Source organism: Cinclus cinclus, chromosome 6, assembly GCF_963662255.1.
Source record: "Cinclus cinclus chromosome 6, bCinCin1.1, whole genome shotgun sequence".
Taxonomy (NCBI): Eukaryota; Metazoa; Chordata; class Aves; order Passeriformes; family Cinclidae; genus Cinclus; species Cinclus cinclus.
Window position 1 is genome coordinate 8,884,435 of NC_085051.1, and position 14,084 is coordinate 8,898,518.

The window sequence follows — 14,084 nt, forward strand, 5'->3', positions numbered from 1 at the left end:
AGCTGCAGTAGCAACTTTTGGATTTGACCAAATGTCTGTAGGTGATTTATTTTAGTTTACCTTTCCTGTAGTCCTGCATAGGTAGGGAATGCACATGGAGTGTGCACATGTCTCAGCCCAAGTCAAAGTACAAAGAACCACCCCCAAAACCAGATAAATTTTGAAGAGAGCAGAGGCCTTGAGCTGGTTTTAACCAATGTGTTTCATGGCCTTGTGACAATGAGGATGCTCTAGAAAGCAGTAATGAAAACACATTTATAATTTTATTCACTGCATGTGCACTTGCTACAGTCTTAAGTGTTGTTTGTTGTTTATCCTAATTTACTGTGGTTTAAGCACATTGCTGGAACACCATGTTAATCCAAAATCCCTAGTAGTTTCACATTAAAGGATGTATATATAAATGATGTATTAAGCAGTAAACCCTCCATGAGAGAAAAACAAAACAACATAAAAAACAGTGGGGGAAAACAAAAAGGTCGGAGGCCTCTGACATGAAGTTAAGTGTGTGGAGCTCCACCAGTCCATGATCTGATTTGAGCCCATGCTCAGGCTCAGAAATGCTCAGACTCAGTCAGCAAAGAGCTCCTCCCTCTCCTAACACTTCACCTTCTGCTTGTCCTGCCCACTCTTAAAATATCTGAACCATAACCCCAGGAAAAAACAGAAGAAAAATCCAGGCAGCTTCATCTCTATTGGAATTTTATCCCTCAGTCCTTACTCAGTGTATTCTGCCAGAGAGTCCCTTGTGGTCCCTGCCCCTCAGCTTGCTGGGAATGCAGTCGTGGCAGGCTGTGAATGGTAGCACCAAGCCTTGTCCTTTATTTGTGCAGGTAGGCATCGTGCCAGAGCTCGCCTGAGCTCTTTAGGGAACTGGGAGACAGAAAAAGAAAGAGAGGACACATCACAGGGCTGCTCGGGGCAGTGCTGCTGGCACAAGGGAATGAGGTTTTGCCTGTGCTCACTTCCCAGAATCACACAATAAGCTGAGCTGGGAGAGACCCAAGTGAGCCCAAGAGTCACCATGTGCCCAGGAGGGTAAAAGGAGAGCAAGACAACTCTTGCTCTTAGGATTCCAGTCTGTCCTGCATCCTCCTGCAGTTTTGGGGCTTTATTTTTACTCACTGCACGATGTCTGCGAAGGCTGTGAGCAGAGGCTTGCACTGGTACTCGAGGCCGTGCTTGGCACACAGGGACTTCACCAGAGGGGCCACCTTCCAGTAGTTGTGCCGTGGCATGGAGGGAAACAGGCTGGGAACAGGAGACAGGCAAGCTTCCTAAGAAATCCCAGTCATTAGTGCTTCCCAGGAATCACCCAGCTCACAATGAGCAGGCTCTGTAGGTGCTCCCAGCTCTTCTCTTCTCTTGCTGTGCTTTTAGCACAAGGAACTCGTAGGAATTTCCTGCTTTCCCCTCTGTTCTTTTCAACAGTTTGTCTCCAAAATACATTGTGTTTATGGAAGAAACTACTTTCCCCTCTCTTCCTTTTTCCAGAAGTAGCCGTCTCCATAGCACAGAGGAGGAGATAGGCAAGGATGAAGGATGGGCTTATCTCACTGTAGAGCAACAGCACAAAAACTCAGCAGGGGTGGCTTTAAACTCTTGTGGCAGACTAAAACCCTTTCCACTGATCCTTAAAACCTACTATTTGGGATTGACTCTGTCGCTGTCTTTGCATGGATCCTGCCCCTGTTCTACTTTCTCTTATCATCCTCTGGCTCCAGTGAAAGTTTTGAATTACATGATTGTCTTTAAGAGTTTCAAGTTTTAAAGACAAACTCATTTGTGTCCCACAAGTATCTGTAGAATTCAGAGCAAAAAAGTATAAGGGAGGGGAGGGGAAAAAATAACACAGAGAAGGACATATATTTTTTAAAAAAAAGGAGGAGGGGAAAGAAAATTCACTCTCGGGGCAAGTACTCACTGATGCTCAATCTGGAAGTTGAGGTGCCCCGTGAACCAGTCATTGAACAGCGACTGCTCCACGTTGCAGGTTGCCTGGAGCTAGAGGAGGGGAGAGAAAAGCAAGGTCAGAGACGGGTCAGAGTATGTTTAGGAACCAGAGCTCGACCTGGATTTCATCTTGGATTGCCCATGAGTGTGTCACTGCTGTCCTCCCTTTCCATGACTGAATCCATCAGCCTATTGACCTTCACCTTCCAGCCACCAACAGATTTCACCCTTAAGGCAAGGTGAGACTTGCTTATCGTTAAAATTTGTACCCGTATGGCCACAATCCTTAAGAAGGGAAAAATCTTTTACCTGAGTAGACATCCAGTCCAAATTCTTGTCGTAGTCGATATCCATTGGGATATGGTTCATCTGTGAGACCCAGACAAACCAGCTGCTCTCCAGCATCCTGTGCAGGGAGATGAGAGAATTCAGTGCTGGGTGAGCAGCTCAGCAAGGAGCCATTAAAATAACAGCAGAGTCAGGCTTAAAGACAGGGCTGAACACTAGCCTTGCTAAGCCAGCACCTGGAAGGACATTCAAACCCTAGAAGTTTCGTAGTTCCTTATGAAACTCATTATTTCCTGTGTTTTGTTATAACACTGACTGGTGTTCAGCTTGTTTTATCGGTAGCCAAGGACCAAACTGATTAGAATCAGTGAAAGGATCCAAGGGGAGAGTGTGTTGTCCATTCAAGTCAGTGCTGCTGGGTAATACCTGGGCATTTACAAGCCCAGGCTAAGCTTCTCTGGTTAAATGTTCTCTTTAAACAGCAGCAGACCCAACACCCAAAGCACTGAATGTTATATGAGGTAAATATTTCTCAATTTGGTTAGCACTCTGTGAAATCCCTTTGCTGCCACAGCAAATGGGGCAACATAAAACTTGCACTGGCAATTGAACAAAAGAATTTAGGAATTAAAAAGTAGGCAAAAAATGAGGTGGTAGAGGAGGATGTGGAAATATAAACATAGAGAAAGGCAGGCAGGTACAGATGGAAAGAATGCATAGAGAAAAGGCTGAAGAATCTTCTAAAGAGACATCACCTGAATATAAAATAATATGCCAGGAGACTCTTTGTTTCTAATAAAGATCCGTAAGTATAAAAGAATCTGATGTAGAAGGTCAGCATCCAGGCCAAGTCCTACCAAAACCAGAGACAACAAGAAAAGCAGGTCTTTATAAATTACATTTGGGGTTTTTTTAAGCTTCGTACTATAGGTATAAGAGAAGAGTTTGCTTTCAGCTTCGGCAGTATTTTTTTCTGAATAGAATAATCTAAGGCAAGCTAATGATACTTTCTCATAGCTTGCTGTAAGAGGTGAATCTGAGCATTCTTGCCCAGGAAGGAGCTGGCTCCAAGGTTGAAGGTCCCCGTCTGACCCTTTTTTGGTCACACAAGTAGCAGTACTCACCACCCAGTACTTCTTTGTGTAGGCAATGTAGAATGTGTGGCAGTGGAAGTAGGTGGGGAACAGGAGTGGAGGAAGAGCTGCAAAGAAAAATTTGTCACTGGTGACATCATGGACTGAGTGACAACATCAGCCTGGGAGGGAAGGGTCCTGAATTCCTGCTCAGTCTGGAGAACATTCCAGGTTAGGGTGTTGGTTTAGTGCCTTGAAACATTCATAGGATGGGATAGGATGGGTCAGGTCTTCAACTCTTCCAAAAATCTGGTTGTTATTATTTTGGCTTTTTATTGTGTTCCTTGACTCAGGCACCTTTGTTGTTATCAAGTTCTCCAGGTCAAAAGTAAAATCTCCTGGCCTCTTTAATACCTCTCAGGGAATTGTAGGAGGATGGAGATACTCACTGATGAAGAAGTATTTGTGTTGGTGGTTGTAGGGCATGTATTTTTTCTTTTTGATGCCAAGCTGTGAAAATAAAACAGGGAAAAAAAATTAAAAAGGGTGAACACCAAGCAATTTGCACAGGTAACTTGCTCTTTTCCATTTATTTTCCAGAGGGACTCTTCTGACACACTTTTCACAATCCTCATTCTTTGTTTCATGATTCATTTTGTGAAGGATTGGATGTAGCAAGGCTAAGTTGTGCTACTGGCCAGAAATACATATTTTCTCTCATTCCCCCCACCCTTATTTCTTCTCTGATTCTCTAAACTTAAATGGTACTTCCACTCAGGCATGGAGAAAAATATTTCACTGCTGTAGCAGCTGTGATGGGGTCTCAAGAACTGATGGCATCTACAGCAAAAGGGGTCCAGCACTCTTAGGTTGTCACTCCTGGAATTGTCCAAGCAGGACAAATTGGGAATGTCCTACACGGTGCAACAAATTCTGCCCAACTGGAGTTCCAGAAACAGCCCCAGGTTTTTCAGTCCTGCTGTTCCTGTCACAGCAAACTCTCCTAGAAGACATGGACACACCAAAACCACCCCTCTGACTGAGCCTTGTACATTAATATTAAAACAACAATCCCAGGCTGACTGCAGCCATGCCTTCCATTGATGTTTACAAGTTCTCTAATGATCATTAATTACTGAGTTGTTGTTCTAGGTCATGAGGTTTCTCCAGCCATTAATGTGCTGGTGGATTTTCCACCCTGTATACAATGCCCTTACATCATGTCTAATTTATTTACATCAGCATTTCAGCTGTTCAAGACATTCTTAAAGGGACTTAGTGTGAACTGGGGGAGAAATAAATTTCTTTACAGAAACTGCCATCACACCTTAGTTTTAGACTTCCCACACCCACTCACTGACCTCCACAGAGAATTTCTTCCCCAAAGTGAAGAGGAAAGGGTGCATGTCAATGTCAGGGTCCTTGTGGAAGCAGTTGGGCTTGGCGTGGTGCTGGGAGTGCAGGAGAGTCCACCACTTGGCCGAGGCCCCCTGTTCAAGGGAAGAACAAAGCATGAAAAGCACTTTAAGAGCCAGAATCCCCACAGTTCCTGACCCTATGGCTTCCCCCAGTGCTGCACGTGCCCCACAGAGTGTTCAGAGCACACATTTTTACAGGAAAACCCTCAGAAGTTTCCCAGGGACTCACAATCAAGTGGCACATCACAAACTTGTGTAGCAAGTGGTTCCATTTGGTTTTCCTGAATACTGAGAGGTGTCCTAAATCATGCTGTAACCAGGAAGCCTGGACCTAGAGGAAGAGAAGAGGACTTTGAAGGGGAGGAAAACAGGAATTGAGGCCAGGATAGTGCCACACTCAGAATTTGCTTTGAAATACCAAGATTTAATTCTGAGACATTGCTCTCAAGTCACCAGTAGAAAGGGACTGGGGAATCCTGACAGTCTCAAGGCTTCCCCCAGATTATATCTTGCTGAAAGAATCCCAAACCAAGTTTAGTGTGAGCTCCCCACATGCAGAATTTCTTCTTAGTATCCAGAAGAAATTAGAAGAAATATTCTTGGTATCCTTGGCTGTGTTTTTATGCCAAAGTGAAACTGCACCAAGCAAGGAAACGAAGGACAAGAAACTGCTCACATTTGTGTGTGTGTAGGTTGATGCCAGCCCAGCCATGGAATTCATTGCTCACCTGGGAAATGGTCAGCAGCAGCAGGGAGAAAACGAAGGGCAGCAAGGATGTCCCGAAGTAGAAGAGGATGAGCCAGGCAGACATATCCAAGAGCAGGATGTGAGCCAGGAGCAGGAAGAAGAAGAGTTGGTTTGGCTCCAGGAGTCCCAAACTCTCAACTGTAGCGCGCAATTCCCGGAAATCTTTCACCAGCATTTCCTGGGGAAGCAGCAGGGTTACAGTTCTCTGGTTTTAGAGAGCGCTGCTGCAGCCTCATAACCCAAAAACCACTTTAAGGGGAGGGAGAAGGAGCAAAGGATCTGGCTAAAAGGGCAAGAGCTGGGTTTAATAAACATTATCATTGTTCTGCTACAGCTTTTTGTTGAGAAGCCAGGAGCAGCCACCACAATGTCTGCATCCCAATCCCTAAAAGAAATCCTCGGTGCTTCCTCCATCGAATCCTTGGCAGGCAGCAGAGAGCTCAGCTGAAAGTTTAGTGGAAGTTGTACTTCGTGTGCATGAACTTCTCATGCCACCTTGTGGTGGGCCTTTGGATCAAATTATTCCTTGTATTTGTCTTCACTTTTCCCTTCCCAGGACTTACAGGGGAGGGTTAAATGCACCTACATTCTCCAAGACTATTCCTTTCCATTTTGGTTAGTTCTTCCTCAAAGCAAGGGGGAAAAAAGAGGTGATAACTCTGCTATTTAGCTAGAGTAGCTGTGATAAATCATCTTCAGGAATCTCATTCTCAAGCACATAATGTGGATTTATACTCATATTCACACATTGTTTCAAAGTAGTAGCCCAAAAAATGTGAGGAACCTGGATCCCGTTGCTCCAGGAGCTATGCTAGTAGACAAGAACAAGGTGTAATCTCTGAATATTTCCCTTCAGTCTCCTTTGATCAGTTTTGTGAGGACAGACTTACATTTTTAGTGGGCTCAATACTGGGTTGGTCTGGTGCCAGCTCCCCAATCTGCAGTGGCTTCAAGTATTTGCTCACCAGTGCCTTGTCAACGTGGAATGCCACAAATGCATCCTGAAAAGGCACAGGAATAAAGGAAAAGAAATCCAGATTCTGTTCGAAAATTTATTTTTTTTTTTTTTTAATTGCCTTTAGAATCACTCCATTCCTGGAAGTGTCCAAGGCGAGGTTGAAGCAATCTGGCCTGGTGGAAGGCACCCTTTCTTTTTTATCCTTTGTGAGAGAGCACTACAACATAAAGCAGCACCAAGAGGACTCCACAGTTTCAGTGTGCAGTGTCACCCTCTCTAAAATGGTGGTATCAGTTATAATAATTTTTTTCATTCATCAGGTTTCTTTGCTCACTGAGAGCCTTCTGTGCTTCTCATCCTCTCCTGAGCTGCCACCTCTCATGGCTGTCTGCTTTTGGTTAAAATCTTCCAGTTCAACCAAGATAAATTCTTAATTTTTCATAATATGCATCCAAAAGATTAAGCAATGGACCTAATGCAAGATGGACAGGCATGAAAGTGGTTCAGATCCTGCAGGGTTTAATGATTTGACCATGGAACCAACCTACAAGCAGCAGCTCAGATGCCAGAAACAAAATATCTGGTTCATCCATTGTCTGGGATTTTCCAGCATGCTAAAATGAAAGGAATCTGGCAGCAGTAACTCGAGAAATGAGTGGTGAAATTACAGACTGCAGAGTTCAACTAATACACAAGTTGATATTTAAACTCGATGGGCTGAAAATTATTTTGCTTTCCATTAGCTTCAGATATCCCTTAGAGATGGAAAAAAATTACTGCAGGTCACAGCAACCTCACAAGCAAGACCAGGAGATAAGGGGAATCCTGAGGACTTAAGAATATTTGTGTTGGAAGGGACCCTTAAAGCTCCTCTAGTTCAAACCCCCTGCAATGAGCAGGGACATCTTCAACTACACCAGGTTGCTCCATCCAGCCTGGCCTTGAGTGTGTCCAGGGATGGGGCATCCCTGAGTGCCCTGTGCCAGTGTGTCACCATCCTCATCATCAAAACCTTCTTCCTTATATCCAATCTAAATCGATGCTCTTTTAGTTTAAAGCTATTCTCCTTTGTCCTGTCTCTCCAGGCTCTTGTCCAAAGTCCCTCCCTGGTTCTCTTGGAACCCTCTAGGTACTGGAAGGGGCTCTGCGCTCTTCCTGGAGCCTTCTCTTCCCCATGCTGAGCATTCCCAGCTAGCAGAGGTCCCCCAGCCCCCCGAGCATCTCCATGCGCTCCCCTGGTCTCGCTCCAGCTGTTGCTCTGATTTACCTGGAGCAGCAGCTCCGATCCCATTCCCGTGGGCTGCCTCTCCTCATTTGCCCTTTCCCATGGCATGGGGAGACGGCGAGGCGGTCACACTTCTCTCCCCCGACCCCGTCCCGTCCCCGATTCCCACTGAGCTCGTTCCCAAGCCCTCTCCGCGCGGCTTTTCCCTGGTACCCTCCTGCGGCGCATCCCGGCTCCCGCATCCCCGCTCCGCTCACCGTGGCGTCCTGCCCGGCGTGGCTGACCAGGAGCCGGGCTCCCCCCGGGTGTCTCCGGCAGAAGTGGCTGATGTCGTACACCTTCCTGTGGATCACCAGCCAGCGCTCCTGCCCCGCCGCCCCCCGCTGCCCGATCTCCTCCCAGGTGAAGCGCCGCATCCCTTCCGCGGGAGCTCTGTCCCTGTCCCCAGCGCTGTCCCCATCCCGCACCTCCCCGCCACCCCCCGGCGGTGCCATCCTGTCTCTCCCCAGCCCCGCATCCCTCTCCTCTCTGGTGCCATTTAAGGGGGGACCCGCCCCGGAGCCGCTCCTCGCCGCCTCCTCCTCCTCCCGCTCCAGCTCCTCGGGGTTGGGTTTGCCCCCCGCCCCCCCAGAATTTCCCCTTTCCTGCCCTGGTTCTGCATCCCCAGTGCCCAAAACCCTACAGTACCCTCAAGTGGGGTTACTTAGGGGGCGTCTTCAGCAAGTTCATTCTGTTCCCAGGATGGGCTCAGACAGGGAAAACTGCCCTTTAGAATACTCCTCTGATTAACCAGAAAAAAAAAAAAAAAAAAAATATATATATATATATATATATATATATCACTCTCTAGCATCACTTCTGATGTTACAGTCCACAAACCCCTTGGATAAAACATGAATTAAGCATATTCTTATGTCCTACTAAAAAAAAAACCATCAGCTGAGCCACACTTATCTCAAGAAAACTCAGTATGATATTTAGCACCTGATGAAAATCCTGCATTTCAGTTTTCCAACACTCAGCGAGCAGGGAGCCCATGGCAGGAATAATCCTCGAAGCTCTGCCCTGGGTGCTTCTGTCACCTAGGATAAACCTGGGATGGCACACACGGAATGTTGTACCAGGTTCTGATGGCAGGTTGTGAAACTGCTGATTCTTCCCCTCCCACTGTCCCCTTCGTGTTTGTAAAATTATTAATTACACCTGGGGACTCCAGGAAATGAGCATTAGTTGCAGAACAACACTTGGTGCCGCTTTTCCTCTGAACAGTCTCAGCATCCACATAATTTTTTCTCGGCAAAACAGACCCAATCTTGAAAATTTAAAACGGTGATTGACTGAATGATTTCTCTATCCTATAAAAAATACCCACATCAGCAACAACCCACAGGAGCCCACAGTTAGGACAGGCTTTTCAAAGTACATGAATTAATGTATATGATGATTAATGAATTTGATGTCTTTTGTCTTTCGATGATTAATTTCTTTGAATTAATTTCTTTAAATTAATTACATTTCTCAGGCATCTACTTGCCTTTTTTTTTCCCCTCAGTGCTTCTTTGCTCTTGAGCCTACTTGTGTTGGCAAAGCTCACGCTTGATAATGATTCTGCAGTCTATATTTCCAAAAGAAATGTTGATGCAAAAGAAGAAATCTCATCTAGTTATCTCAATAAAGTTGTTTACACAATATTTCTGGCTCTTCTCCTTTACAGGAGGGTGTGAAAATCCTAAAGCTGATTTCTCAGCCCAACTCCCATACACAGCCAGTGCAATAAAGTGTCTTAAAAAGAAGTTTAATAGTTGTTACCATCAACCTGTTTCAGTGCTTGTCCCCTGTCACAGTTTTCCTCCCGATTCCTGGGCTTTGATGTCCCTTTAGGCTCACGTTTGGTGCTTTTTGCAGAATGTGTTTTTATAACATTTGGGATAAACCACTTCCAGCAGACCAGCACAAACCTTCAGGAGTGCAGCAGAACTCGTTCCTTTCAGCTTCTCCTCTTATAGTGAATACTCAATAATGAATACTCAGCAGAAAAGGAGGAAGAATCCAGCCCCTCCTCGTCCCTTGTTCATATCTCCTTAGTTGCTTTATGCAATTATTAAGGTGGGAAAATACTTCCAAGGTCATCAAGTCCAACCTTCAAGGTCATCAGCCCAACCTTTCTCTGTCCCTAAAAATCCTGCACAAGGTTAAACAGCTCCCACTGGGTCAGAAAGACAAGCAGGGAAAAGCTTCCTCCCCAAAGGATTTTTAGTGCATGAAGCACACAAAGTAACCCCAAACACCACGACTTCTGTGCACAATTTCGGTACCTAAAGGGGCTCCAAGAGAGCTGGAGATGGAATTTTTACAGGGGCCTGGAGTGACAGGACAAGGGGGAATGGCTTCTAGCTGTCAGAGGCAGGATTAGATTGGATATTGGGAAGAAATTCTTCCTTGTGATGGTGGTGAGGCTCTGGCACAGGCTGTCCAGAGAAACTGTGGCTGCCCTAGGATCCCTGGGAGTGTTCCAGGTCAGCTTGGGCAAGGCTTCAACCTGGGGATTTCAGGAGACAAGCAAGATCTTAGCTGGAGCTTTAGATTTTTTTAAAACCTGCCCTCGAGCACCCAAAATGGTAGCGAGGTTTTAAGACCTTACAAAATTTAAGACCTTACAAGATCCTAACAAGACCTTTTAAGATTTGCATCAAGCCCTCGGATATCTGAAGCTTTCATTACCTCAGGATGAGCCAGGTAACCTGCTGAGAGAAGGAGCTGCCTGTCACCTGCAGCACACTTACAATTGACATGATCATTGTGTCAGACCCTGCTCTGGTAGGAATGTTGGTAACAGCACCCAGCTCCATTGTAGCAGCAGGTCCTTACTGCACCACAGCCCTTACATCACCAAGGTTCCAGCTCCTCAGGTTTCTACCCACATTAAGCAGCACTGATTGGTTTTGCAACCTGTCTTTTCACAATGAAGATATCAGCTGCTAAAAAGATAAACATCAAATTACCTGCTAAAAAGATAAGCATCAAATTACGGCTCTACAGCTACCTGATAACCATTGTTCCTTCACACATCCCACATTTTTATGCTCCTGTAACCCAGTCTTCCTTTCCTTGCAGTGTACCAAAAGTGCACGACAGTTCTTTCTGGAACTTTTGTCTTAATACATATGTCATCAAGCCTGAAAAAAAAAACCAAAACAAACAAAAATGTGGGGCAAAGCTAAATGGACTTTCTGTGCAGATTAAAATCTGATTTTTTCCAAACTGAGCTGTTGCACTTCCTAAGTGATTAATATATTTGCTCACTGCCAAAAGAGCTCCATTAGTTCCCTTTCTGTATGTCATGAACATGGCAGATTCTGGAGAGGAACACTGATTAGATGATTGACACCAAAGTCAAGCACCTGGCTAAATGTACAAGCAGGAATCTCCTCTCTTAGAGGCAGGAGAAAATAAAACAGAATGGAATACAACAGAACGTTTCAATTGAGTTGGTTGCAAGGGACTACCATTTAATCACTTAGATCATTTAGATCAGTACAAATATCATGCCTAACCACTTCAGGGCTGACCAAAGTTAAAGCCTCCATCATTGTTCAAATGCTTCTTATACACTGCCAGGTTTGGAGCATCCCTCATCTCTTGTTGAAAAAGGAAAAAATAAAAGGAGCACTAATCAAGCTGAATAACTCAGAGCAAAACATAAATAAAATACAAATAAATAAAACAAATTATTAAATATAAATAAATCACTTAGCCATAAAAATGTAATTTATAGAAGAATGCAAGTTGCATCCATTAAGTTATTATTTGCAACCTGTTACCCCTGTTCCTTCTTTTTCTCTTCTTACTCTTTTATGTGGTGCAACTCCTTAGAGGAATGTTCTCTATTCATTCCTCATTCCTTGCAGGATCTAAGCAAGTCCTTGCAGTTTACAGCATCAAACTGGAAGAGACACCACGGTAGGGACTTTTGAAGGTCCTGACGTTCTGCTGAGGACTTTAGATGTGTTCAGCCAAACTGGTGCTGTGGGTAAAGCGCTGTGGAAATCTGTCACTGCCTTTTGTTCGTGATCCTGAAGATCCTGAAAATGTAAAAAAAGGTTCAGGTGGGTAATGATCTGATAAACTGTGCTTTAGTGGAGCAGCTGGCACGTCCCAGAGCTGCTGGTAACTTTTTTATTTTTTATTTTTTTTTTTTTGGAACAGTAGGTAACCCATTCTCTGGGTGTGCTCCCCAGGTTTTAAGCAGCAGAGCTGAACCCTGGCAGCTTTATGTGATGTAACGTGATCTTTCACAACAGGAGATCTTGTTGCCCCCAAGAAGCAGCACCTGTGACTCAGGGTTTGCAGCACAGACTTGCTGAATGGAAAATGATAGCATCTCTCTCCTGTCACACCACGTCACACCCTGATAGAGCTGATTGTGCCCTGTTTTGGGGATAACTTGGCATGCAGGCACTAAGAGGGCTCTAGGGAGCAGGAAGGCAAACAGGAGTGGAACACAGCAGTTCACACAGGCAGGGTTGCAGGTTTCCTCCTGCTTGTGGGGGTTTTAATTTGTTGTGATTCTGTTGGCTTGTTGGTTGGTTTGGGGTTTTTTTGTTACTAATGGTTTTAACGCGATCAAAACCTGCAGTTAGTAAAAATGTATGTAGCCAGATAGAACCATCCAAAAAGGATGTGTCTGCCCAGACCCATTCCTGCGCAGAGTTTTGAGTTTATCAGTGGTACCAGGGGGTGTTGCAGAAGAAGCCTGCCTGCAGTGTGAACAGCTGAATGATCACCTTTTGCTGGTGGCCAAGCTTAGGGAGGAAGTTGAAAGACTAAGAAGTATTAGGGAAAGTGAAAGGGAAATAGGTGGAAATCAGCCCTCCCATCCTTGAGCGAAGCCCACCAGGAGTCAGGACTCCCACTGCCAAGTAATAGCAGGACACCTCGGGGATGAAGGGGAGTGGAAATGGCTTCCTACTTGGGGAGGTAATAATAAAAATTCCTCCTGATCCCCATCACCTACCCAGGTGCCACTCCAGAATAGGGATGAGGCCCTGGATCTAGAGGATCAGCTAGATGGTGTAAAAGAAAATTACCCACCCAGTGAGCCTCTCAATTACACTTCATCTGTTGGACCTCTGACATTAAAAAGAAAAGAAGGGTATTCATGGTGGTGATCCCTTCTTAGGGGCACAGAGGACCCCATATGTTGACAGGATCCATCCCACAGGGAGGTGTGCTGCCTTCCTGGGGCTCAGGTATGGGATATCACTGAGAGAATCCCTGGGCTGATCCAGCCCTCTGATTATTACCCACTGCTGGTACTCCAGGCTGGCAGTGATGAGATTGAAAAGAGGAGTATCAGGGCAATTAAAAGGACCTTAGCACACTGGTCAAGTGGTTGATAGGGCAGCAGCACAGGTAGTGTTCTGCTCAGTCCCTTTGGTGGCAGAGAAAAATGATGAAAGGAATAGGAGAGCCCACATTGTCCACAAGTGGCTCAAGGGTTGATGCCATCAGCAGAATTTTGGATTCTTTGATCGTGGGGCAACTTTTTCAGCACCTGGACTGCTAGAACTGGATGGGCTCAATCTCTCTGTTAAAGGCAGAAGAATTTTAGCTCATGAACTGGCAGAACTCGTTGAGAGGACTTTAAACTATATTTGAAAGGGGAAATGGATGCAGTTGGGCTGTCTGAAAGCAGGTCCAATGGTAGTAAGACTGAATGAGGGGTGAAAGCAGTAGCCCAGCTGAGGTGCATGTACACCAATGCATGCAGCATGGGTAACAAACACGAATAGCTGGAGGCCATGGTGCAACAGCAGAGCTGTGATGTGGTCACCACCATGGAAATGTGGTGGGACAACTCACAAAGATGGAGCACTCCAATGGATGGCTACAAGCTCTTCAGAAGGGGCAGGAAAGGGAGAAGAGGTGGAGGAGTGGCACTTTGTGTTAGTTAATATAATTAGTTAATATACAAATTAAATTTATATTTGTTATTTTATTTAATGCCATGGGTATTGAAACTAGTGACAATGAGGTTGAATGCCTGTGGGTAAGAATTAAGGGGAAGGCCAACAAGGCTGGCATCCTACTGGGAGTCTGTGATCTTCCACCCAGCCAGGAAGAAGAGGGGAACCACTTATTCCATAAGCAGCTAGAGAATGTTTCAGGATCAGCAGCCCTTGCTCTTGTAGCTGACTTCAACCTACCAGATATCTGCTGGGAACTTAATACAGCTGAAAAGAGGCAGTCCAAGAAGTTCTTAGAGTGTGTGGAGGACAGTTTTTTGTTGCAGCTGGTGAGGGAGGGACAATGTCAGATCTGTTGTTTGCAAAGAGAGATGGGCCGGTGGGAGATGTGGTGGCTGAAGGCCACTTGGGGCACAGTGATCATGGAATTATAGAGTTCTCCATATTTGGTGATA

General features: G+C 45.3%; 1 protein-coding gene across 1 annotated transcript; it reads right to left on the reverse strand.

Annotated features, from left to right (window-relative positions):
* Positions 1–821: 821 nt before the first annotated feature.
* On the reverse strand, positions 822–8,157 carry LOC134044878 (acyl-CoA (8-3)-desaturase-like). The gene is made up of 12 exons (XM_062494366.1): positions 7,921–8,157; positions 6,371–6,481; positions 5,461–5,658; positions 4,962–5,063; positions 4,676–4,804; positions 3,764–3,824; positions 3,366–3,442; positions 2,997–3,094; positions 2,263–2,359; positions 1,925–2,004; positions 1,126–1,251; positions 822–873 (listed from the first exon to the last, which is right to left on the reverse strand). Exons 1-12 carry the CDS (start codon positions 8,155–8,157, stop codon positions 822–824), a joined length of 1,368 nt encoding a protein of 455 aa, XP_062350350.1.
* Between the last annotated feature and the right edge of the window lie 5,927 nt (positions 8,158–14,084).

Excerpts from the sequence above, each read along its gene's own strand:
- LOC134044878 (XM_062494366.1), bottom strand. The coding sequence starts at position 8,157 with ATGGCACCGCCGGGGGGTGGCGGGGAGGTGCGGGATGGGGACAGCGCT. Across the intron at positions 5,659-6,370 it reads GTATTGAGCCCACTAAAAAT|GAAATGCTGGTGAAAGATTT; the intron begins GTAAGTCTGTCC and ends CTGCTTCCCCAG. Across the intron at positions 3,095-3,365 it reads ACACAAAGAAGTACTGGGTG|GACTTGGCCTGGATGCTGAC; the intron begins GTGAGTACTGCT and ends TGGTTTTGGTAG.